We start from the raw sequence: 22,131 nt of genomic DNA, 5'->3' as shown, positions 1-22,131 counted from the left end.
CTGGATACAAGGGGAAAGGAGGGGGCCACACGCTGGGCCACATAGTGACGGGCGTGAGATAGAATACATTTGTGCTCTCTCTGTCTTCTACTCGAAAGTTTCCTTGAAGCGGCTGCCAGCAACCCCAATACTAGGCTTCCTCTCCAGCGTAGACTCGGGGCCTTGGGGCATGATAAGGTCTCCAACACCAGTGACCGAGACTGTTGGTACTGCGCCTGCATTCTCTGAGCCAGTAAAGGTGCCTGCAGTGTCTCGCGATGCAGCTGCTGAGGCGTCAAGGGCAGTGCGCCATTCGGCCGCTCTGCTGGTGTATGCCCAGCTTTGAGGCGACAATTGTGCCTCTGGACCTCGTGTCGCACCCGTAGAGGCAGCTCTCCTCAAATCTGCACCAGCCGCCCCGCTACCAGGCACTGCTTTGGCGCCAGACAGAGATTTCGTCTTCTGCAGATCGTGCGTGCCCTGAAGGAAGTGAGGGTATTTGCTTCGTCGAGCAGACTTCGTGGAAGAATTGCGGCTGGTCTTGCTCCCACTGGCAGATCGATTCACCAAGGCACCACCACTCGGACCGCTTGGAGAGGCAGTGCGAGGACGTCTCCCTGACCCAGGCGTGGGAGTCTTGAGACGTATGACATTCGACCACGTTCGTGTCCGTCCCGCGGTAGTCTCAGCGGCAACAGGGGCCGGAGGAAGAGGAGCAGCAGCCGTGCTTGTGCCAGCCGGATCTTCTCCTTCTGGCGAGGGCATCACGACGTTCAGGGCTGGAGCAGCAGACACGGCGGGATTGGTAGTTGCATTTGCGCCAGCCGCAACATCTGGGTTCACTTGGGGAACAGAAGGTGCCTGAGGTCCTCGGGCGGAGCTTGCGAATGGATCAGCATTTCCTTCTGTCGAAGCACTGATTGGGCTCTTGAAGGGATCTTGTGAGCTCTGTGTGCTTGTCGCGCTTCCGCCTCCAGTGTCGAGCTCATCGGCCTGAACGGCAGATAGTACCGCGGCGCTGCCTGCACCAGTCTTAAGCGGGGATTGCGTCGAGGCCGGAATCGACTTGCCTTTCTTCGAGCCGCCAGAACGTCCTGACGGAGCTCGGGCGGGTGCGATGGCTTCGGTGCGAGACTGGTGATCGGATTGTAGTCCAGGGCTAGTGCCGCCGGGAGCAGCCGAATTGAGATGAGAAGCGGCTGAGACGTAGCCTGACCCGCTTGAGCTCATCTTGGAATTGCTTCTCGAGAGCCATGTGGCCTCCGACGGTCTAATAGGAGTGTCCTCGTCAAGGTTTTCCGAAGATGGCGATTTCGACTCACCTTCCTCAGCTACCTTTGTAGCGGGAACGGCTTCATCTCGAGCAACGCTCGCAAAGGGCGCCAAGGCTGCAATGCCGTCCACGCTGACTCCCCTGCTGATTAAACCACTGGGTCTTCCCTCGCTAAAGCTGCTCTCGCCAATGACACTGAGGGCTTCGGAATCGTGTCTTGTGTGGCCCTGGTGGTTCCGTGAGGACGAGCTAGCAGTACGCTGAACAGACCCAGAGCTGTCTGGAGCGCGGCCTTTGCCCTTGGCGGCGGAGGGTGTTCGCTTGACGGATGGATTTCTGCTACTTGTAGCAGATGCGATCGGCTTACTGATGCCATCCCATGCCTTGTCAAGCTGCCTAGGGTGTGCAGCAGAGGTTTTAGGCATTGGTGAATCGCCCATGTCCTCTCCAGCAATGCGCCAGACTCTTTCAGCAACTTCCCTGTCTCTGTGCTTTACGCTCGCTTTTCTCTTGAGTGGATCGCGAGCCGCATCAGACAGAGCTCTTGAGAGAATGGGAGCATCTTCGTCCACATCATCATTCTCTCCCTCTTCCAAAACTCGCGTCTTTTCTTCTCGAGCCACTGCCTCAGAGATGCGGCGAGAGTAGCGCTGCTCTCTGACCTCCTTGACGCTGCTATGTCGCCCCAATCTGCTCATAGCAGAATTGGCTCGAGACAAGCGCCTTTCCTCCCTTTCCCTTGCCCTCTCTTCGTCGCGAATGACTAGCGTGACATTCCTGAGTGCAGAATCTCGCGCTTGGCTCTGCCGCCTCTTGCGATTGAAGACCCAGACAGCAGCTATGATGGTGGCAGCGAGGAGCACGACTGGGATGAGAAAGAGGAGCCAGAGACGATTCCACGAGTCACCTGTCCCCGAGGAAGTCTCACTGGCCTGCCTGGCCAGAAGGGAAATTTGTGGAGGCAAAGAAGAAGCTTCTACCTTGCGGATGGATAGATTACTCATCTTGTCCAAGCGTCGAAGACGATGCCGACGTCGTGGTATGGGAGGGAGCAGCTCCCTCCCTGTGATGCCAGCGTCGTCTGACATGGCGCTCACGCCCCTCGCGTAAGCGAGACCAGCGGAGGAAGGCAGGCCCGAGCGTGTACGTGCAGAGGGGTGTAGCGTGATGGGCTGGGTATAGGTTTGCGTGCGCGAAGTGATGGATGGTAGTGAGTAAGAGTGTGAGCAAGAGTTGGGGACGATGGTGATGTTTGGGTGGCGAGTATTGTGTGTGTCTGTCAATCAAGGGGATATCAGTGTGGATGTCTCAGGTGAGGAGCCATCCATTGTTTCAGATGACTAGAAAGTGGCAGACAGCCAAATGCCATGAGGGTCCATCAAGCGGGGGCGCCGGCGACAGGCAGCAGACGCCCACTGACAGGCAGACAGACAGACGCCGGCGCATTTTTAGACTCAGGGCACCAAACCGCGGAAAGAGGCCAACCCTCAGACGCCGGGACCACAATCAGGAGCCCCGGCTGCTGCCCCGATCGCTCAGCTCCACAGAGAGAGTCATGCATACCAAGCATCATGTCACTCATCTATTGCACCCCTGGGCAATGCCGACTCCTATCACATGGGCGTAGCTCACTTCTTCTGGAACAGGTACAGATCTTCGGTTGGAAGAATGTGGGAAGATAAGATACCAGTCAGGAGCCTGCCACGTGAGCTCGTACCGCCCCGACCACGCCAACTCACCGGTGGTGTAGGGATACTCAAAGATCCCATTTGCCTTGTCGATCCACTTTCGCCCTAGCTCCTCGTCCGATTTTGAGCTGAACAGAGCCTCAATGTCCTTCATCAGTGTATCTCGCTTCTCTTGTGGCAGCAGACCGATGTAGCTATATTACATCAATGGATTGAGATGAGATCAGCTTCGAAAATCCACATTCGTGCCGCTGTCAAGTCTGCTCCTCACCTCTTGCTCAAGACACGATTCTTGACGCCTTCCACAGTGGTGGGTATGGAACGAGTGAAATGCTTGGGCTCCACGATGTTGAAGTTGGCCTCAAGGGCCGCCTCCTTGTACATTGTCTTCCAGTAGCCATGACGATCTGAGGGGTTGCAAGCAGGCTGCCAGGTGAGCTGATACTGTATCCCGCCTTCACAGCTGTTCGAACTCACACTGCGGGCTGCCGTCTTCGAAAGGCTCATATAGATCTCGAAGCTGACCGACCCACTTTGCACCGGTGTCCTTGTTCTCTAAGTTCCAAATGAGAGCGAGATGACCTCCGGACCGCAGGGCAGAGGCAATTGCTTCAAGGCTGCGATGGTGGTCTGGACACCAGTGCCATGCCTAGTGAGCGCATCAGGCGAAGCGACTTGCGTCAGGGTCAGCTCTTCTTACTCTTACAGCGTCATATTTGCAGGGGCATACATACCTGAGCGATCATGACAGCATCCCACTCCCCCTTTGGCGCATTCAACTCCTCAAAGGAGCCATCAATACAGCTCACTTCCGCCTCTTCGGGCAGCTTGCCGCTCTGCCTAAGGTCTAGCAGCACCTTGTCCCGAATCGCCTGGTCCCATCCTTGTCTCATACCCTTTGAAGGCTCCACTGCCAGGTACTTCACAATCTTCAGCTTCGTCTCACCCGCTTCCCTCAGCAGACTCTCCGTTGAGATTCCCGTGCCGGATCCGATCTCGAGGATGTTCAGCAGCGGCGGGGAAGGCTTACCGGCCTGAGCGGCTTCGAGGATGGCCTGCATGGAGGCCTCTGGGTAGTTGGGTCGAGCAGAATGATACAAGCCCGAAGCACCAGAGTCATCGAAGCCGGCGCGAGGCTTGTAGTTGTGAGTGGCAGTAGACATTGTGCGGGCGGTAGGTGGAGTAAGACTAGAACGGAGGAGTGCCGGGGTGTGACAATGAAGAGTGTGGGGTAGCCGACGCAGCATCAACAAGGTCAGAGGAGACGGACAGACAGCGCTTTCTATAGTGATCCGCCGGACTTGTGAGGGAGTAGTACGACTCGTTCAGAAGGTGACTCGACTCAATTTGGGCCGAAGATGTTCTTGGCGTGACTCCGTGGAGGGGGAATGGCGCAAGGGACGTGCATCGGAAGCTCTGGCTGGGGTTGCCATTGCTGCCGCTGATTGCCGGCTCAGCGCCACGCCTTTGCCGAGAAAGCCGAGAGCGCCGAAGGGGCAAAAACGCGTCGAGGGGGGGGGGGGGCCCTTTCCGTTCAGACGACTGTACCACAGAATAGTACCACAATTACTGCGCCATTCCTTGCTCAGCAGACCTCCTTGTATTCACCCGCTGGGGACATCGCCCACCGTATCATCATGAACTATTCGCCTGAGCATTCGCAAGCCATACGAGCTCTCATCGACGTGGATGTGATTGCCCTGAGCCCAGCAGATGTGCTGTGCTCGATACTGATGCCCCCTCTCTCTGCCTGTCCTGACAGTATGAAGCAGTGATAGCATTCCTCTCACAATCTCTCATTCAGCATTATCGTCATCGTCTGATAGCCATAGCAGAGTTTCCACAGCCACTTTCGACCTATGATCTGGGCATACAGTGCATACCAGACGAGGAGTTCTCTGCAAGGGAAGAGGTCGGCAGAGAGCCATTGCTCTTTACGGAGGCGGCGGGAAAGCTGGTCAAGCAAGCTCTGAGAGAATTCAAAGCTAAGGCGACGAAGTTGAGAGTGTGGATGAGAATAGAAGAGCAGTTACGCAGAGAAGGTAGGAGGTAGCTTACGCTTTCACAAGGGGCGCAGAACAGGCCTCTCTTAGCGCACACTGACCACCTCGTGCGTTTTGATCCGGCAGACGACGAGCTCTTCAAGCCACTTCCCCTTACGCATTTTTACGAGGATGTGTTACTGAGCAAAGCGAGCAGAGAAGCAACGGTCAGATTGGGGCGTGTGCCCTTCGACCCATCTGCTCTGGGTGAAATGGCTCCTGTGGTGCCTTCCACGGTACCTGTAGACACTGTGCCGGACTATGATGAAGCTCGGCAAGAGCTACGGCCGGTGGATAAGCTCTTGTGGGAAACTTTCAGTAGTATGGAGACGAAGGCATGAGAGAAATCGAGACTGACAGGGAAGTCTATGCACACTGCCTCCCTTCACAGCTCCAACGATCTCAAGTTCAAAGACGGGATCGAGCAAAAGACAGTGATAGACCTGGTGCTACATGTGACAAGCTGTATTCGAAGTGTCAAGCCCCTCGAGCTGGACACGTTCCTCGGGCCAGACGCAGTCTGCGAGACTGTCGAGCCAAATCTAATGCGCCCGATCAGTCCGCCACTTGTTGCTTCTCGGACAGGCAAGGACAATTCTGACTTAGTGGGATGCTCTTCTACATCGATAACGATGCTCGTTGCGGGACTCATGGAGGTGCCGTTTGGTCATAAGCGAAGGGACGCCCATGCGTTGGCGTACACTTCGCGCAACGAGTCGCAAGATGACATCGACCTCGAAGACTTTCAGGAGTGGGAGAGCTCGGAGTCTCTCGACTGCCCAAGCGCTGAGGTGATGGCTAATTTCTCATGCACCGAAGATGAGCAAGACAACAGTGCCGCAAGGTCATGTTGCGGGAGCATAGACGGTTTGCAGCTAGCACAAGTCCGTCGGAGATCGCAAGACCTGTACTTGTCTGGTGAAGAGGAAACAGTATGGTTTGGTGCCGGTAAGATACTGCGCTTCATCGTGTCACGCAAGCCTAGGCTGAGTGTGGCTATAACCTGTATCCCCTACAGACGCACCACTCTTCCCACGCTCGCACCAGCGGGAGACTGGCAACTTTCAAGGAGGCATTCCGACAGCATATACCTCGTTCCTACACGATCATCTTTTACGACGGCCGCCCTTCAATCTTGACCAAGCCAATCTTGATCTGACCCTGCTTCCACTGATACCGAGCGACAAAGATACACGGAGAGTCTGCAATTTGATCGCGGCAGAGTCACTCGACTGCAGCTTCAGCAGCATCCTAATGCTGCCCGTCCCCTCTTTACCCAGAACGAGAGCGGCCGACTCTCCAGCTTCATCGTCGCTACTGCTGACAACCAAGGCTCTGGTCGGCCGTGAGCCGCCTGACAGGACACTGGCCAGGAGAACCGGCCCTCTGAAGCCTCTCAGCGGGCTCAAAAGCCTCAACATCGAGCTAAGCGATGTCTGGTCTGCCGATGCATCGAAAGACATTACTTTCTTGTCGGAACAGCCCGACTGCATCGAAGAAGCTTCTGCCCTCGTGGAACAAATACCTGTTGACAGCCCAGTGACGGTGAGGGACATGGTACGAGGATTTGGGAAATTAGATGAGGAGGAAGTCTCGTGCACAGCGCCTTTACAGCAGGGCATCGCAAGTGACACTCCGTCACCAGTCCTAGAAACGAAATGGATGCCGGACCGTCCACCTGCTCGCCCAGAACACAATGAAGGGGCTGAAGCAGAATACGATCTTGAGGGCGATGGGGTTTTACAGGAACCGACATTGGCGGAGGTGAATCCAGGACATGAAGCACGCAAAGTGTCACCCCTTCGACATGGCTCTGGCGGGAGGGATGACTCGCAGCAAGGGCTTTCAATAGATGACATGAATCGCCAAGAAGAGCGAGAGGCATGTCAGGTCGTGTCAAGATTCGACGGTGACCTCGATTGCGAGAGTTCAGATGCGCGACCGCTGCTGTTCGACAACGATGGCTCCCCTCTACATTTCCTAGAGTACAGAGACGAAGAGGACGTTGAAGACTCTCACTCTCTATCTTCTATACTGCCTCAATGGGCTACCGAGCGTAGAGGATGGATGGACTACGTAGTCGATGAGGATGAAGAGCAGATAGCGATGCAGGGTGTGACCAGTCTAGAAGATACAGGCGAAGGGCGTCCTATATCAGCATCAACGCAAGCCCAAATGAGAGACCCACCGGTCACACAACGCCCGGCGCCCGCTTTGCAGACCGAGACCTCAGCACAGATACCCTGCCCAGTGCGATCACAGGCGCAATGTTTCCCTTACCCTCGCTCAATTTGGAACAAACCCGAGGCTCCGGACTGGCAGGAGACTCGCAAACGCCAAGCGGTGGACAGCATAGCCGCTGAGGATGGAAAGCTTATGGCAGTAGTGAAAAAGGTGCGGTCAGAACGCGCAGCTGCATATCGCGGAAGACTGAGTCCGATCGATATGTACCTTCGGATGACGGGCAAGGAAGTGCCATCTACTAAGGAGGAGATGACCAGCAATCCAGGTGCCATGCGGCCTATTGAGGTACGTCCTCCTCAACAGGAGAAGGTTGACGAAGTTGAACACCCAGCCGAGGAGGACTCTCCTTCGGACCCTGCGGCAAGTCCTGCAGAGGGCTACCTTGCCCCTTCGCACACCCATCACTACCTCGTGTCCCTTCGTGGTCTGCAGAATCATCGCGTCATGTCTCATCTGACCGGGAGGTGCAACGTCTCTCTTATCGAGGCAACGGGAGTTCAGGACGACTGGGAGTGGGACCTTATCCTCGACGCGACGAGCGCGGTGAGCCTCTTCAAGCTCTCTCTTCTCCCTGCTGCAATGAAAGTCGACGACCGAACCCCTGGGGCTGGCTCAAAAGCCCTCGCTAGCGGCAGCGGGGGAGATCTGACTCTCAAGCAAATGCTACAGAGCGAGCGCTTCGACTCATTTCTCGTAGTACTGGAAGCCTACTCCTCCTCCGGTCGCCAGGTGGAGCAGACTAGACCTCTGCTACTTGCGCAGGACGCCCTAAAGGAGTACATCTCGCGGCATCTGGGCTCAAACAAAAGCGTTACGATTGATGTGGTGCGGAGCCCCTTTGAAGCAGCAATACGCATCCGTCGCTGGGGTGATGAACTGCAGGAGAATGCCGCGCGGGAGGATGAGGCGCTGTTGCGACAAGATACACCGACGAGTGGGGTGATGTTGACTCCGGCGAAGATTTGGGAGGGTCGAGAAAGGTGGCTTTCAGAAGCTGCGTTGGAGAAGGGAGAGCGAGAACGCAGCCGTCTGCAGACACTGGGGCTCAATATCTTGTGAGCGAGAAGAGCTGAGCATTCATACTACCTCTGTAGATGAAGGAGCTGACAAGCACCGATTACCGACTCTTGTTTTTCAACAGCGCCTCAACGATCGTACTAGCGGTGCGCACGTCTTTGTCTGTCTTTCTCAATGACCCTCCCGAGCGTCGGAGAGACGACTTTGCCTCTGTACTAGGTAGACCTCGTAAGTGACGACTTTGCCTACGAGCGAAGAGATCTTCTAATACGGTCGGGTGTACAAGCTGATGAACGCAATTCTTTGGGGGACAATCCCTCTCTTCCAATGGTCAGAGATGAACAAGCTGAATGCACGCTTGAAGAGGGAGGAAGGTCTCAGAAGACCCGATGGCGAGGGTGCATGACTCTCTGTATTGACTATTCAACTGCACTCGACAGTTACTCTTTCTCCTAATTCGCAGTCGTCTTGACCCTTTTCCTCTCCCGGCCTTCCTCTTCGACTTCTGCCTGCTCCTGCTCCTGCGGTGGTGCAGCGACTTGTACCGAACCTTTCACATCGGGAACAGGGACGAATGCCTCCGCCACCGCCACCGCCACCGCCTCCGCTCCCGTCCCCTCCTCCTCCTCCTCTCTCATCTTCTCACTCTTCCTCCTCTCCTCCTCTTTCCTCATCTCCTCCCTCGCCATCTCATCCGTCAAGACCCTAATTCCATGAAGAATATATCCTCCCGTCGCACTAGTATTCATCTCCGGGTGCGTCCGTCCAGGAAGGACTTGGTATCGTCTGAGCCACGGCTCCGTAAGGCTGAGATTGACAATTTCGTGCGAGGCGCGGAGGATGGCGTGGGCTTCGACGAGTGGTTGTAAGAGGGGGGAGTGCACGCAGATCTGGGCCGAACCGGCCAGATAGGGTAGAAGAGAGGAGATGATTGAGACGGGCTCGTAGCCGCAGGCGATGAGCACACTGTAGGATGCCGAGAATGACGAGATGTTAGCCATTCGGTCAGCTCTGCTATGATACTTTGAGCCTCCCTTGAAATGGGACCCCGACTACTTACCCGTCAAAGTCACCCTCGAAGAGCTCCTCCCTCAATTCGTCCAACTCAGCCTTAGCGGCATACTTCTTGCCCATCCTGTGTCTCTCCCTCTCCCTTGCTCTGAACGCCTTGAGTCCCTCAGCTCCACTATCCTTGACTGCGTCGTCCAACCTCTCCGGCATAGGCGGGATATAAGGATGCTGGTACTCTCCGTCCACCTGAGCCCAGTGCAGTGTACGAAGCACATCGTCCACTACGTGCGAAGGGAAGTTGATGGAGCGTACAATGTCGAACTCAGGGACAGAGTCATTGTCGTGAATGGCCAGCAGTCGACCATGCCCGCCCATACGATCCAGACAGGCGGCGGTAAGCAGGCCTGAGGTGCCGTCTACGACGAGATAGCGTCCTCCCGGTGCAACTCCGGCAAAGCTGAGCATCTGAGCTAGCGCGTCAACCCTGAGCCCGCGTACCTTTTCTGGTGATCGCTCAAAGTGATACTCGGCCATTACGGCCATTGAAGGTGGGAGCGGTGTGAAAAGCTTGAGATGTTTCGCTTCCTTCTTCTTGATGAACTTGTCCTGCGACCAGACTGTGCGCTTCTCGAAGGAGCTAGACGCTTTGGTCAATTCGTCGATGAGCTCCTGCCCTTCTAGTCCCGAATCACGCAAGGCTTGTACGTCGACCATTGTGAGGCGTGGGGCAACAGTAGGGTCGTCGAAGATGTCCTCATTGGTAGCATCGGTCTCCTCGAGCTCGGCAAGTGTCGTGCCAACCATGATTCGCAGAGCTCCAGGAGCAGTAGATAGATCCGAGCTAGCACCGCCTTTCTTGCCTCTCCCACCGCCTTTTCCGCCCTTCTTTCCCGTACCGCTGCGAGTGGCAACAGCAGCCGCTGCTGCCACAGCTGCTGCATCGTCTCCAGCTTCCATCACGGTATCCTCATCCTTGACCTCTCCAGCTTCCTCCTTGACAGCAGGAGCAGCCTTGGGCGGTCCGATCTCCCAAGTCCACCCAAAGGGCACTCCTTCCAAGTCCTGCAGGTCAAAGTTGCCGAATTTTCCTAGCGAAACGACCTTTGTAGTTCGGAGAGAGGCAGGCTTCCTTGCCCTCTTGCCTTTACCAGCTCCCCCGGGTGTTGTAGTCGTGGCAGAACCAGCACCAGCCGTCGAGCTCTCAGCTTCAGCCTCGGCATCTGCATTCCCTGGCCCGTCCTGCTGCTGCTGCTCCTCTTGCCCTGCTGCGGTGCCAGTCGTGCTGCTCCCAGCAGGCGAACCCCACGGTTTGACATACTTGATGGCCCCCGAGGGTAGACGGAGGTAGAGATGATCCGAGGCGGCAATCGTCGAGAGGCGACGCCGGAGAGGATGGATCGGAGCGGCAGCGGTTGTAGAGGAGGAGGAGGAGGTGGATGCGGTAGCTTCCCGCGAAGGGTCCGCTATGGATGTGCTCGCAGTAGCGCTAGCGCTCATCTCCTGGCACTGAAAGATTTCTACGATGAACAGGGCGATATGTTATGCAAGGATGGAGAGAGGACGAGGAAGACTCTCTGTGAGACACGGAACCCAAAATCCCTGGTCGTGGTCAGTCCTTCCTGCAACGGATCGGAGAGAAGTGACAAAATGAAGCTCCGATTGCATTCATTGCATTGACCAAGAAGGAGCAGATTGCTACGATATGGTGGATGAGAACAGGGCACACGTGCAACGGAGGACACAGGCGAGAAAGAACAGGTGATCACTTGCTCGTTCGTATCTGGATTGGATATGCTGGACGCCCGGCCTACCTACTACAGCTTGGGCTTGTCGCTCGCAGTCATCTGTGCGGACACTTGCCTGCGCTGGATCTTGCCCGTGGCCGTCTTTGGGATGGCGTCGACGAGGTAGATCTTCTCTGGGATCCTAGTGGACGATAGATGCAACACGATGGAGAAGAGAGGTAGAGAATGATGTCAGTACTCCATCGTTCTTCACACATTGCCTTTTGATACCCGATCGACAAGCCTACTCACTTGAATTTGCTTAGACTACCCGCCAATTCCTTCTTGATCGCATCCTCCGTCACTCCACTTTCCACCACACATGCCGCTCCCACCTTTTGTCCATACGTGGCATCCTCGACGGCAAAGCTTACTGCTTCCTTGACTCCCTTGACCTTGAGCAGAGCCGCATCAATTTCCAGCGGGCTGAGCTTCTCACCACCACGGTTGATCAACTCTTTGATGCGACCAGTGAGGACCAGATAGCCCTGCTCGTCGAGCTTGCCTTGGTCGCCGGTCCGGAAGAAGCCCTTGTTGTCCTCGTGACCCGCAGGAGGGTTGTGCACAAAGGACTCGGCATTGGCCTTTGGGTTGTTGAGGTAGCCCTTGGTGACATTCTTGCCCCTCACACACACCTCGCCCTCTCCACCAGTAGGTACAGTCTTGTCGTCGGTACCGATGATGCGCACCTCGACGCCTTGGCCAATACCCACGGAGCCAGGCCTGCGCTCGCCCTTGTGGGGGAGCTGGTTGGAAGTCATCTGGTGCGCGGCCTCTGTCATGGCGTATGCCTCGAGCACAGGCGCCTTGAAAGCCTCCTCGAGAGCATGGAATACGCTCGGTGCGAGCGAGGAGGAGCAGCTGCGAATGAAGCGCAAGGGTGGCTGAGTACTTGGACGAGGGGAAGAGAGAAGCATAGAGTGGATGGTGGGCACGGCAGTGTACCAGGTACAGCGCGTGAGGGTCAGCTCGGACCAGAATGTTGAGGCGGAGAACTTGGGTGGGATCACCGCGGCGCCTCCAGAGAGGAGCGTAGAGAGGAAGGCGGCTTGCATGCCGTGGACGTGGAATCTGGTAAGGGGGAAAAGATGAGATGAGATGTATGACAAGATCGGTCAGGCTTCTAGCTCCTTATCTCTTCGGACACCGTCTGTTCAACTCACAATGGCATGACCAGGAAGGTCCTGTCCCTTCCAGTAAGATCATACGTCCTAATGATATTCTCCATCGTCGCAACCAGATTAGCATGCGTCAAGGGCACTCCCTTTGGCTTTCCTGTCGTACCACTAGTATGCAATACAAGCGTCGTGTCCTGTTCCTGCGGTTCACGCTTTTCCGCTCCGACCTTGGGAAGGATCTTTCCACTGGCATCCTTGAGGAAGATGGCACCCTTGCCGTCGCTAGCGGTTGGATCAAAGACGATCTCATAGGCGGGGATATTGAGCTTCTTGGCTGCAGAGACGGTGGGAGGAGTGCTTAGAGAGGTGGAAGAGAAGGAGCCAGAGGGAACCAGGAGCACCTTGGACTTTGTGTCGTCGAGGTAAAATTCGACTTCACTTTGGGTATAGGCCGGGTTCAGGGGAGCTGCAATCAGCCTATGAGAGCGCAGGAGATCAGATCAAAAGTCAGTGGACGTTTCTGTTAGACCATCTGGCCAGGCTAACGTCTGCCTTTCCCCCTCTCCCTGCAGCACTCACCTCTGCCATCCAGTAGCAAGAAAGGCGATTGCGAACTCCACTCCATTACCCAACGAGCTACTGACCGCGTCCCCGACCTGCAAACCCAATCCAGCAAGTTGATCCTGCAAGTCCAGAATCAATGTATGCAGATGGTGATAGGAGATGTGAAAGGGCTTACCGGGATTAGCAGAGGCGGCTGCATGTGGGGAAGAAGGGGGGAGGATGATAGCAGGAGCTGATGGAGTGTACCCTGCGCGAGGCGTAAATGGGAGACGGAGCGTTGCGGGCGTGACGATGGGGGTTGCCATTGTTGCGAAAGTGGTCTGAAAGGTGGAAGGAATGGCTGTATCGAATAGATACCAGATGATAGAGGTGGAAGGACGGTCGATGATAAGTAGGGCCCGGGGGTTGGGCAATCAGTCAATCGATCTTCCCCAAGTGGAGCTCGCCCAACCGAGCCGAGCGGGCGGGCGGCCTGTGTGCCCAAGGCAGGCGTGGCCCAGCCTCGGAACACACGGCGAGCAGGCCGAAAGAGACGAGCACCCAAGTCTTGTGTCACATCGGCCGAAACACATTCCATCGAACACAAGCACGCAAGCGCATCAGTCAGAGGCAAGCGAGATCATCACCCATTGTAGAGTGTACGGAGGCGCTACAGCTGAATGTATGATATGAAACGGAAGCGATGTGGGGAACACGGCCGAGACAAAAGAAGAGGAGCAAGAGACCGGGGCGGTGGTGAGGAGACGGATTAGAAAGCTTGCCCAATGCACTGCAGGGCAGACCATCCGAGCTGTGAAATCGAAACAAAAGACTTGTATTCTCTGTTTTCGTAATTGAAGGGACATGCGACATGACAAGGTCGTAGAAGAGGCGGAGTGCGATCCAAAGGGGATGCAGGGGATTGGAATCCTTATGGGTGTCGTACGTAGGTCGTAACGGCAGTGGGAGTCGTCGGAAAGCGCAGCTTTCCGTTACGAGTCTCACCGTCCTTTGGGCATCGTAAAGATCTTCTCGAGCTACTCTCAGACACCTCCTTTGCGGACGACTGCACCTCAACTTAAGCGCTCCTGAACGAGCGCTTAGGCGAGGAAAGCGGCTCCGGCAAAGGCAGCACCGACAACGGCCAGAGCGTTGAGGGAGGACTTGCTAGCACCGCTGGAGGCGGCGGTGGAAGAGGCGGCAGCGGCAGCGGAAGAGGTGGAGCTGCTGCCCGACTTGGACGAAGATCCACTGGCGGCAGAGGAGGTACCGGCAGCGGCGGCAGCAGAAGAAGTAGAAGAGGAGTCGGAGTCGGAGCTGCTTGAGGAGCTCAGGCACGAGGTGTCGGAACCGGCGTTGACGGTGACCTGAGAAGAGTAGTTGGGGGCACCAGTGCTGTCCTGTGGGGTGGTAAAGAGCACGAAAGCAATGGGACGGCGTCAGAGAGGGTATTTCATGCACAGATTGCCGGGAGGTTGCTCTACAGCCTTTCTTCTCATGGTGCGTGGCAAGAGATACTCACGTTCACGATGAAAGTGACGGTCTGGCCAGAAGTCACGTTGACCTTACTATTGGCGCGAGGGGAATTGTGGAGAGATCAGGAGTCAGTCGATGCTAGACGGGACGCAACAAAGGCACCAAGCACATCAAGGAGCGACCCAAAAGCCGAGGCGCCTTTGCTTGTCAATCGAGCCACATGCCTGAACACTCACGACCAGGTGTAGCTTCCCGAAGCGCCAGACTGGGTGGGGAAGGAGACGTAGGCAGCGCTGGAGACATCGTCACCCTGGAAAGTGTTCAAGAACAGGAGCAAAGCGAGCAATCAGTATCAGGTCAGAAGAGAGGCACAGAGCAGGCCATGTGTGAGACTCACGAGGACGACAGAGAGGTACACGGAACCAGAGGCACCAGACCAGGTGATGGCAGCGGGCTGGACAGAAGGAGATCAAGGCAAATACGGCGTCAGCATTGAGGTGCCGTGTCCAAGGTCCAGCCAGCGGGTCAGAAGACGCCGAACAACGCAGTCTCTCGTTACTCACCTGGCACTCGATGAGGTTAGCAGGAGACTGCACAGTGGCCTGAGCCCTGACGTAAGTGATGGCAGCGATACCGACGGCGGCGAGGCCGGAGATGGCAGAGAAGGTCTTCATTTTGAGTGAGAAAGGGTGATGTGAAGTGTGAGAGAAAAGATTTGCTTTCGATGTGAAAGGGTTGATGTGCTAGGCCGACGGGCTTGGGTTTGTCAAGAGAAGGTGAGTTGGTCAGACGAGGAAAGTCGAGTGAGATGCAAAGAGTGATGATGGTAAAGGAGGGAAAAGAGGAGAGAGGTTTGGCCGGAGGAGTGCAATTTGAATCGGCTCCCCTCCCCTTGCTTGCCCACCGGCCATTCCTCGCTCTGTTGTTTGGGCCAAGTTGGCAGTGCAGATCCTTCAACTTCCTCTGGGAGCGGGGGAGGGACAGCAGAGCCAATTGCTGCTCGTGCCTCTTTTGCTCCTCCCTCCGCCGCCGGGGCTTGACATGCCGTGCCTGTGCTGACTGTCAACCTGCATCATCCCGCTTGCTCCTCGTCCTTCTCGTCCGCTTCCTCTTCCTCCCTCGTCTCCTGTCTGCTGCATGCCCCTTGACGCAGTTCCCTCGGCGGCGGGCCGGCGTGGAGGTGGGTCCATCGAGGTGAATCGGCTCGAACCCTGGTTGACTCTGCAAACGCAACGCAACGCCACCTCCAAGGAGGAGGGCTTTGGAGAGCATCTCCCGTCGGCACCTCTTCCTCCATTCCACCGCCTGGAGGACCCTGAACCCTCTTCTTGACCTCGTCTCGCCCTCGCCTCTTCTGCCTGTGCTTCTTGACGGTTTTCTTGCGTTTTTTCCCCTGTTTTTCTCCTGCCTGCGTCTCTTCTCCGTGCTGCACTTCTTCGTGTTGATTCCCCGTTCCTCAGACGCCGCGCCCGGTGTTGATCTCGGCATGGCGCGCGGGTCTGCCTCTGCTCTACTGCTTGACCTCACTGAGAAAGCTTGGCCCGACGATCGGCCCCTGACCTGACCTGACAGCGCGTGGGGGGTCAAGGGCGCAGGGGGGCCAGGGCTGGCAAACTCTTCTCTCGGCTGGCTCAAGAAGTCGCCGAAGGGCTTAGCTGTGGCTGTGAATCCAAGGCACCGAGGAATGCCAGTCAGTCAGTCAGCCAGCCAGCGCCTGCCTCGATTTTCACATTGCAGCTTGCTCAGGCGCTCGTGTGGCAAGTGATGGCTAGGCTAGGAGTGCGGATCCGAATCATCGTTGAAGACAAACAGTCGGAAATCAGGGTACGTACTGTGTGATATGAAAAGGGACCTCTGTGCTACCCAGGGTCTGATGAGAAGGTACAAACAAATAGAGGAACGGGGGTCGAGAGTGTGTTTATATGTAAAAGATCGTAGGAAATGAAGCGCATCAAGAGTGTCCGTACCACCTATCACCTCGTGGCTTCCTCACGCCTCGAAGCTCAGCTTGCCCGCTCCTTTAGCCACTGCCTCCACCGAGCCCCACAATTCTGTTCCCTTCAAGGGCGGCTCCTGGCCAGCCCCACTCGAGGTGTTCCTCCACCACACCTCGCCCTTTGCGTCATACTCGACCGCACTCTTGCTCCCGTCCGCAAAGGAGAATACTCTTGTGCGAGCCTTGGCTTTATCCTCTGCAGCAGGAGCCGAAGTGATCTTGGAACCAGCACCGCCGAGCAGGTGGTAGGAGCCTACGTACTCTTTGTCCAGAGCCAGACTGAGCTGTCCCTCGGGCGCCTTGGCATTTACGCGGAGGGGGATCTTCTCCACGTGCTCTGCAAACCTCACATTCAGGTCGCCCTGCTCACTGAAAGCGTCTACAGAGACGTACGGACGCTGCTCGGTCCCATGCCCCAGCTGCGAGCGCCAAGGCGTGTTGACACCAACGGCAGCTTCGACGCCCTTGGAGCCTTTGAGGATCATCGTGTGGTTCGAGTACCAGGTCCCCTGTGGGCTCGCGAGTCTCCCGTCATCGGCCTCTGCGTCCAGCCTAGTGCCGTAGATCTTCACTCCCTCTGAGATCGAAATGTTTCCGTGGTGGGCCAAGACGAGCACTTCGTTCTTCGACTCCAGCAGGGATCCCTTCTCGATTGTCAATTCTCCTCGTCCAGCTTCGAGATGGATTTCGTGCGCCCGGAGATGTGTGTCCTGTTTCACCTCGACTGGTCCGTTTGAGTTCTCGGCCCAGAGACGACCAGTTGCGCGTATGGACCCGCCAAGGGAGAGGGAGCCGTGCCTCGTTACGGCGATGAGGCTGCCAAAGAGGGGATGCGGATTGGCAGGGTCGTCCTTTGCTGAGGCTTGACGACGGGCAAGCGCATAGCCCAGACGCCCTCGCGGCGAGGGGCCGTCGCTCGCGACGGACCTGCCGACGTGGCGCCTTCTGCTGTTGCTACTGGTGGATTCAGGAGTTCCGGGAAGGCTGCGAGCGTCCAGATGCCGCCCACTCGCCGCGTCTGGCTTGGGCAGATCGGTGAAAACTGCAATGTCAATGTCGCTGCCTTCTATCCGGAGGTTGGGAATGAGGACTGAGGGTGGTACGTGGACTGTTACCTTGAAGGACAGGAGCGGGTAGGGGTACAGGGCTTTCGGCACGTTGACGAGATTGGGCGGGAGTGGCCATGTCTGTGTGCAACCATCAATGGAAGGTGAGTATGCCATCAAGAAGAGTACGCTCCCTTTCTTCCGACAACTCACATATATTCCGACTCCCTGATCGTTGAGACCTGCCTTCATCAGGCCCACATGAGCTCTGGCCAGCAGGGGCTCCAGCTCATACTCGTAGAATGCTTCAATATCGACCTTTGCCTGGCCCTCAAGCTCTCCATCCATCTTGACCTGAACCGTAGCCGGCGCGCTGCCTCTACCGTCCGAGAGATGAGCAGACCGTGGGGGGTCAATGTATACGAAGATCTTATCCGATGAGAAGAGGGATCGGGGATCGTGCGGGATCTCTAGGTTGTATGACATCTTGCGCGAGCAGTAGGCTGCGATACCGTACTTTTGGCAGTTGGCAGATGACCAATCTGCTAGTTGAACGTAGTGGCCATCTCCTGAGATCGGCGAGGGAGGGATCAATGCAAGGAACTGAAGAGGTGAAGATGGCGGTCAGTGCCTGCTGCTGAGCTTATTCAAATCATCTCTCTATCGGAGCTCACCTCATCTACATTCTTGCTCCATCCTCGAGCACTCTTGTCCCATGTAGGTCCGCTGACGATGACGATGATCCAGAGACCAACGATGAAGAATCCTGCCTGAGCAAATCTCGAAGTGGGCCAGTACTGTCTGATCAGAGCACCTAGACTGCCAAAGCATATCCGGCCATAGTGCTGTAAGGACAGAGCCACTTCGGAGCGATACCAGGGGTCTTTCACGTAGATGGCCTCGCGATAGGATGGTGGGAGGGAAGAGGGAGAGGTAGGAGGATACTTTGTATGTTGCGAGGTAGCTGCATCTCCGCGGGGACCATATCCTCCGGGACCTGAGCCTGCGACTTGGTCGTCATCTTCCTCGTCGGACGGAGCCTCTACATCGTCTTCTGATATGGCAAAGCGAGAGTCTCTAGGCGGCTGACGACGAGAAGACGAAGGGGCGGATGAGGAAGAGGCATCCTGCTGCTGGAGCAGAGGGATGGACACTTCGTCGTGCCCCTGCCCGGTCCGATCTGCGCCATCGTCCTCTGAGTGGCGTTCGAAGAGGACGCTGCCTCGCGCCATGGTGATACGCTACTGGATACGATGACTTGTGAGCGTGTGAAGAGTACCTAGGAGATGGATGCTGTTTGCGTGGCAAGGATGAGGAGGCTAGCAGCAGGATCGCGGAGGATGATGGTCAATCTTTCGGGCGTAAGTTGGCGGTGCGGAGGCTGAGCGGGCAAAGTCAGGCGCATGGCGGAAGTGGGGGGGTTGCACCCGCACTCGTGGTTGGAACTCCGCGCCACCTCATGGCTGGCCCCTTGCTTGCTTGTGTGTGTGAGTGGCTGCTCCCGCCAGATGGGCGACGCGGAGCGCGGCGGCGTCTTCGCTACCAAGGCACAGGCAGACACGGCACCGCCAGCATAAGCTCACCATCACCAGTATCGTTACCATCGTCACCACAGGGGACACATCTAGTCAGCTTTCCATCTCTGGAGACCGACCACGCTTAGGCAGCAGGCACTCTCTCCTCCTTGTTCTCACACCCGCCCTCTTCCTCTTCCGCCCCGCACACTCGTCCACGCGAACCGCCGCTTAGACCAACACCCGCTCACTCCTCCTTTTCCTCCGCATCGCTTCTCCTGAACCACTTCGTCCGGTGAGGCCAGAGTCTGACCAGAGTCCCCAGACAACCTCACTTCCTCTGCCACGCCGGGCCAGACAACATGGCATACAACAATAATGCACGGGGATACGGCGTCGACCCGCGCACATCTCCTCGCCCGCCTCACGCAATGCCTCACGGAGCGCCACAGGTCCACCAACCTACAGCGGCAGCCTATGGAGCTCAGTATGCCGGACACCCATCAGGGATGGTAGGAGGACCGGGACAAGCTGGATTCGGTGGACAGCAGCAGCAGCAGCAGAACATGGGTGCAGGTGGTGGGATGTCCAACTATGGCTATGCTAACCAGGGAGGCTTCGCAGGCAATCAGGGTGAGTGTCAGGGTCGTGGGGCCGGGCTACCCTTCATCTTCCAAGCATCTCCCACTCCTGCCGGTCTCTGCCTTTCGGAGAGCCTGTACTCCGAGAGAAGAGACGAGCGAGGCCACTTTGGTCCGATGGGCCAGAAGGGGGGTTCGTGCGTCAAGCAAGGGAGGTGCCCACAGCGGCACGATATGACGCAGCCTGGGCATCACCAACACAAGGGCGCAGCTCCCCCGCCATTGTTCAATGTCTTAGAGCATCACCTGCAACACTTGGAGGCTTACCCTTTCTCCCTGCCCTCTTCCCTTCTCCTTCACCTCCACCACCTCGTCACCGGCCACCCTCGTCGCTATGGAATCTGTTTCTGATCTCACCCCATCAGCATACACCCAGGGCAATCCGTACGCGGCTCATCAAGCCAACCTACAAGCTCAGATCCAAGCAGCAGCAATAGCAGCGCAAGCACAGGGTCCACCCAGCCAGCTTCAACACCCCGCAATGCAACAAGCTCAGCAGCTCCAACAACACCAGCAGCAACTCCTAATGCAACAGCAGTACGGCCAGATGCAGCAAGGTCAGGGTCAGCAGATGCAGCAGCAGCAACATCAACAGCCGCCTCACAACCTACATGCTCCGACAGGCTATCGTGGTACCAGTCCTGCAGGTGGCAGCCCAGGCAATCGCAGCCCATCGCCAGGAGGCATGCAGAGGGGACAGAGCCCTGGACCAGGGCAAGGCTCTGGTGGGTCTTCGCCGACGCTCGGTGGAGGTGCGTCCTTGGCAGAGAAGGGCGCAGACTACGTATATTTTGAGAGGTCAACTCAGGGCATGAGCAAGAATACTCTCGATGCCGCCATGGGAGCCAAGCTCAAATTGGAGCACTTTTACAAGGTTGCGGTGGAGCAAGCAATTGAGAGAAGTACTAGGAGAGTCGAGGTGGAGAAGAGGCTGGCAGCCGACGCATCGACGTCGGACGATCGAAAGGCGAGACAATTGGGCGCGCTTGGTCGACGAGAGTCTGGGTTCTTGAGGTTGAGAAGGACAAGGCTGGGCCTGGATGACTTCAGGACTGTCAAGGTCATTGGAAAGGGAGCGTTCGGTGAAGTGAGACTAGTGCAGAAGGTGGACACCGGCAAAATCTATGCCATGAAGACTCTGCGGAAGAGCGAGATGTTCAAAAAGGACCAATTGGCTCACGTTCGAGCCGAGAGAGACGTCCTGGCCGAGTCAAATTCTCCATGGGTGGTACAACTCTTCTACTCCTTCCAGGATTCGGCATACCTATACCTCTTGATGGAATTCTTACCGGGAGGAGATCTCATGACGATGCTCATCAAGTACGATACATTCTCAGAAGACGTAACGAGATTCTACATCGCAGAGTGCGTTCTTGCCCTGGAAGGTATCCACAAGCTGGGCTTCATCCATCGAGACATCAAGCCCGATAATATCCTCATCGACGCCAAGGGCCACATCAAGATGAGTGATTTCGGTCTCTCGACGGGATTCCAGAAGCAGCATGACTCGTCGTACTATAGGAGATTGTTCGAGGGTGCTACTACAGGAGGTCAAAACCCTCAGCAGGCGGGGAGAAATTCGGTGGCGGTCAACTCTATCAATTTGACTTTGAGTAGCAAGGATGCAATTGCGACTTGGAAGGCCAACAGAAGAAAGCTGGTAAGTCAATGGGAGCGTATTAGTAGCAATTATCCGCGAAGCGCTTACTAACTTCTGATTTAACCTACCACCCAAACCCTGCCACCAGGCCTACTCTACAGTCGGCACACCAGACTACATCGCGCCAGAAATTTTCATCCAGCAAGGCTATGGTCACGAGTGCGACTGGTGGTCACTAGGAGCCATCATGTTCGAATGTCTCTGCGGTTACCCACCCTTCTGTTCGGAGAATGCCCACGATACCTACAAGAAGATTCTGGCGTGGAGAGAAACACTGCAGTTCCCCGATGATATCCACTTGAGCCCGGAGGCAGAGGACATGATTCGAAGGTGAGCAGCGGCCCCGTGGGCAGGGCGATTTACTGCGCCTCTCTCTTGCTTTGTAGTGCTCACGTTCTCCATTCCCTTGTCTTCCTCCACGCAGGTTCCTCACCTCTTCCGAAACCCGCCTAGGTCGAAACGGCGCCACGGAGATCAAGGAGCACCCCTTCTTCGCCGGCGTCGACTGGTCCACCATCCGAGCAATCGACGCTCCCTTTATCCCTCACCTCAAGAGCATCACCGATACTTCTTACTTTCCTACAGAGGACTATCAGGATGTACCCGAGGTGCCTCCTGGAGCGGAAACGGGTGTGGGGGCAAAGGATTTGGCATTTGTTGGATTTACGTTTAGGAGGTATGAACAGAATATGAACTTCTGAGGAGAGAGAGAGAGAGAGACGGAGCTGAGGCGAGGCGAGGCAGAGGCGAGACAGGGAGACAGGTAGGGAGATTTGGGCGGGGGAAGCGCTAAAAGGGTTTAGTGAGGAGGAAGGAGTCTGTAGATGAGTAGAAAGATGACTTGGCTGAGACGAGTGAGGCGCACCACCAGACGAGTGAGGGAGGAAGAGGAGAGGAGGAGGAGTGAGGAGAAGCTGGGCGGACCAAACCTAGTATGTTTCGCTCATTTCGTGTCAGAAGTTCCCTTCTCCCTTGTCTCCTCTCCCTTCTCTTCTCTCCCTTCTCCTCTCTCTGTAATCCATCAGATTCTAGTGTCGGCCTGTCACGCGTTGCACCTCGGTCGACTAGGAGATGGGGTCCACGATGCGATAGGGTGCGA

At 56.4% G+C, this 22,131-nt stretch overlaps 8 protein-coding genes across 8 annotated transcripts; 2 read left to right on the top strand and 6 right to left on the bottom strand.

Annotated features, from left to right (window-relative positions):
• Nucleotides 1-87: 87 nt before the first annotated feature.
• On the bottom strand, nt 88-1,677 carry BCV69DRAFT_276720 (hypothetical protein; the record flags this gene model as incomplete). The annotated part of the gene is made up of 1 exon (XM_025491119.1): nt 88-1,677. The coding sequence occupies one exon, from the start codon at nt 1,675-1,677 to the stop codon at nt 88-90; it is 1,590 nt and encodes a 529-aa protein (XP_025349179.1).
• An 882-nt stretch (nt 1,678-2,559) lies between these two features.
• BCV69DRAFT_281929 (S-adenosyl-L-methionine-dependent methyltransferase) lies at nt 2,560-4,231 on the bottom strand. The gene is made up of 5 exons (XM_025492168.1): nt 3,675-4,231; nt 3,418-3,589; nt 3,212-3,347; nt 2,992-3,134; nt 2,560-2,906 (listed from the first exon to the last, which is right to left on the bottom strand). The coding sequence occupies exons 1-5, from the start codon at nt 4,101-4,103 to the stop codon at nt 2,881-2,883; spliced, it is 906 nt and encodes a 301-aa protein (XP_025349178.1). The 5' UTR covers nt 4,104-4,231; the 3' UTR covers nt 2,560-2,880.
• Nucleotides 4,232-5,935: 1,704 nt separating this feature from the next.
• Nucleotides 5,936-8,803, top strand: BCV69DRAFT_162258 (hypothetical protein). The gene is made up of 3 exons (XM_025489436.1): nt 5,936-8,281; nt 8,368-8,471; nt 8,579-8,803. Exons 1-3 carry the CDS (start codon nt 6,237-6,239, stop codon nt 8,647-8,649), a joined length of 2,220 nt encoding a protein of 739 aa, XP_025349177.1. The 5' UTR covers nt 5,936-6,236; the 3' UTR covers nt 8,650-8,803.
• On the bottom strand, nt 8,614-10,834 carry BCV69DRAFT_281927 (Gcd10p-domain-containing protein). The gene is made up of 2 exons (XM_025492167.1): nt 9,304-10,834; nt 8,614-9,209 (listed from the first exon to the last, which is right to left on the bottom strand). The coding sequence occupies exons 1-2, from the start codon at nt 10,749-10,751 to the stop codon at nt 8,696-8,698; spliced, it is 1,962 nt and encodes a 653-aa protein (XP_025349176.1). The 5' UTR covers nt 10,752-10,834; the 3' UTR covers nt 8,614-8,695.
• A 63-nt stretch (nt 10,835-10,897) lies between these two features.
• Nucleotides 10,898-13,098, bottom strand: BCV69DRAFT_281926 (putative PCS60-AMP-binding protein, peroxisomal). The gene is made up of 4 exons (XM_025492166.1): nt 12,736-13,098; nt 12,202-12,633; nt 11,291-12,109; nt 10,898-11,180 (listed from the first exon to the last, which is right to left on the bottom strand). Exons 1-4 carry the CDS (start codon nt 13,023-13,025, stop codon nt 11,069-11,071), a joined length of 1,653 nt encoding a protein of 550 aa, XP_025349175.1. The 5' UTR covers nt 13,026-13,098; the 3' UTR covers nt 10,898-11,068.
• A 587-nt stretch (nt 13,099-13,685) lies between these two features.
• BCV69DRAFT_162201 (hypothetical protein) lies at nt 13,686-15,043 on the bottom strand. Its single transcript, XM_025489435.1, has 5 exons — nt 14,739-15,043; nt 14,573-14,629; nt 14,412-14,485; nt 14,222-14,267; nt 13,686-14,099 (listed from the first exon to the last, which is right to left on the bottom strand). The coding sequence occupies exons 1-5, from the start codon at nt 14,847-14,849 to the stop codon at nt 13,800-13,802; spliced, it is 588 nt and encodes a 195-aa protein (XP_025349174.1). The 5' UTR covers nt 14,850-15,043; the 3' UTR covers nt 13,686-13,799.
• Nucleotides 15,044-15,934: 891 nt separating this feature from the next.
• On the bottom strand, nt 15,935-18,589 carry BCV69DRAFT_162199 (hypothetical protein). The gene is made up of 3 exons (XM_025489434.1): nt 17,892-18,589; nt 17,431-17,820; nt 15,935-17,358 (listed from the first exon to the last, which is right to left on the bottom strand). The coding sequence occupies exons 1-3, from the start codon at nt 18,447-18,449 to the stop codon at nt 16,165-16,167; spliced, it is 2,142 nt and encodes a 713-aa protein (XP_025349173.1). The 5' UTR covers nt 18,450-18,589; the 3' UTR covers nt 15,935-16,164.
• Nucleotides 18,590-18,769: 180 nt separating this feature from the next.
• Nucleotides 18,770-22,084, top strand: BCV69DRAFT_281922 (kinase-like protein). Its single transcript, XM_025492165.1, has 4 exons — nt 18,770-19,364; nt 19,738-21,032; nt 21,121-21,362; nt 21,457-22,084. Exons 1-4 carry the CDS (start codon nt 19,094-19,096, stop codon nt 21,731-21,733), a joined length of 2,085 nt encoding a protein of 694 aa, XP_025349172.1. The 5' UTR covers nt 18,770-19,093; the 3' UTR covers nt 21,734-22,084.
• The last annotated feature ends 47 nt before the right edge of the window (nt 22,085-22,131 follow it).

This window comes from Pseudomicrostroma glucosiphilum (genome assembly GCF_003144135.1).
Source record: "Pseudomicrostroma glucosiphilum strain MCA 4718 unplaced genomic scaffold BCV69scaffold_4, whole genome shotgun sequence".
NCBI classification, from domain to species: domain Eukaryota; kingdom Fungi; phylum Basidiomycota; class Exobasidiomycetes; order Microstromatales; family Microstromataceae; genus Microstroma; species Microstroma glucosiphilum.
This window is presented reverse-complemented; position numbering and strand designations above follow the sequence as displayed.

Excerpts from the sequence above, each read along its gene's own strand:
- BCV69DRAFT_162258 (XM_025489436.1), top strand. The coding sequence starts at position 6,237 with ATGCTGCCCGTCCCCTCTTTACCCAGAACGAGAGCGGCCGACTCTCCA. Across the intron at positions 8,282-8,367 it reads ACACTGGGGCTCAATATCTT|CGCCTCAACGATCGTACTAG; the intron begins GTGAGCGAGAAG and ends GTTTTTCAACAG. Across the intron at positions 8,472-8,578 it reads CTCTGTACTAGGTAGACCTC|AGATGAACAAGCTGAATGCA; the intron begins GTAAGTGACGAC and ends TCCAATGGTCAG.
- BCV69DRAFT_281922 (XM_025492165.1), top strand. The coding sequence starts at position 19,094 with ATGGCATACAACAATAATGCACGGGGATACGGCGTCGACCCGCGCACA. Across the intron at positions 21,033-21,120 it reads AGGCCAACAGAAGAAAGCTG|GCCTACTCTACAGTCGGCAC; the intron begins GTAAGTCAATGG and ends CCCTGCCACCAG. Across the intron at positions 21,363-21,456 it reads GCAGAGGACATGATTCGAAG|GTTCCTCACCTCTTCCGAAA; the intron begins GTGAGCAGCGGC and ends TCCTCCACGCAG.
- BCV69DRAFT_281926 (XM_025492166.1), bottom strand. The coding sequence starts at position 13,025 with ATGGCAACCCCCATCGTCACGCCCGCAACGCTCCGTCTCCCATTTACG. Across the intron at positions 12,634-12,735 it reads CTTGCTACTGGATGGCAGAG|GCTGATTGCAGCTCCCCTGA; the intron begins GTGAGTGCTGCA and ends GCGCTCTCATAG. Across the intron at positions 11,181-11,290 it reads GGTAGTCTAAGCAAATTCAA|GATCCCAGAGAAGATCTACC; the intron begins GTGAGTAGGCTT and ends ATCGTCCACTAG.
- BCV69DRAFT_281929 (XM_025492168.1), bottom strand. The coding sequence starts at position 4,103 with ATGTCTACTGCCACTCACAACTACAAGCCTCGCGCCGGCTTCGATGAC. Across the intron at positions 3,348-3,417 it reads CGAAGACGGCAGCCCGCAGT|ATCGTCATGGCTACTGGAAG; the intron begins GTGAGTTCGAAC and ends GCAACCCCTCAG. Across the intron at positions 2,907-2,991 it reads TGAGTATCCCTACACCACCG|ATCTGTACCTGTTCCAGAAG; the intron begins GTGAGTTGGCGT and ends TTCCAACCGAAG.
- BCV69DRAFT_162199 (XM_025489434.1), bottom strand. The coding sequence starts at position 18,449 with ATGGCGCGAGGCAGCGTCCTCTTCGAACGCCACTCAGAGGACGATGGC. Across the intron at positions 17,821-17,891 it reads GGAGCAAGAATGTAGATGAG|TTCCTTGCATTGATCCCTCC; the intron begins GTGAGCTCCGAT and ends TCACCTCTTCAG. Across the intron at positions 17,359-17,430 it reads ATCAGGGAGTCGGAATATAT|ACATGGCCACTCCCGCCCAA; the intron begins GTGAGTTGTCGG and ends GGTTGCACACAG.
- BCV69DRAFT_162201 (XM_025489435.1), bottom strand. The coding sequence starts at position 14,849 with ATGAAGACCTTCTCTGCCATCTCCGGCCTCGCCGCCGTCGGTATCGCT. Across the intron at positions 14,268-14,411 it reads TCGGGAAGCTACACCTGGTC|TAAGGTCAACGTGACTTCTG; the intron begins GTGAGTGTTCAG and ends TCGCGCCAATAG. Across the intron at positions 14,100-14,221 it reads CCGTCACTTTCATCGTGAAC|GACAGCACTGGTGCCCCCAA; the intron begins GTGAGTATCTCT and ends ACCACCCCACAG.
- BCV69DRAFT_281927 (XM_025492167.1), bottom strand. The coding sequence starts at position 10,751 with ATGAGCGCTAGCGCTACTGCGAGCACATCCATAGCGGACCCTTCGCGG. Across the intron at positions 9,210-9,303 it reads TTCGAGGGTGACTTTGACGG|TGTGCTCATCGCCTGCGGCT; the intron begins GTAAGTAGTCGG and ends GGCATCCTACAG.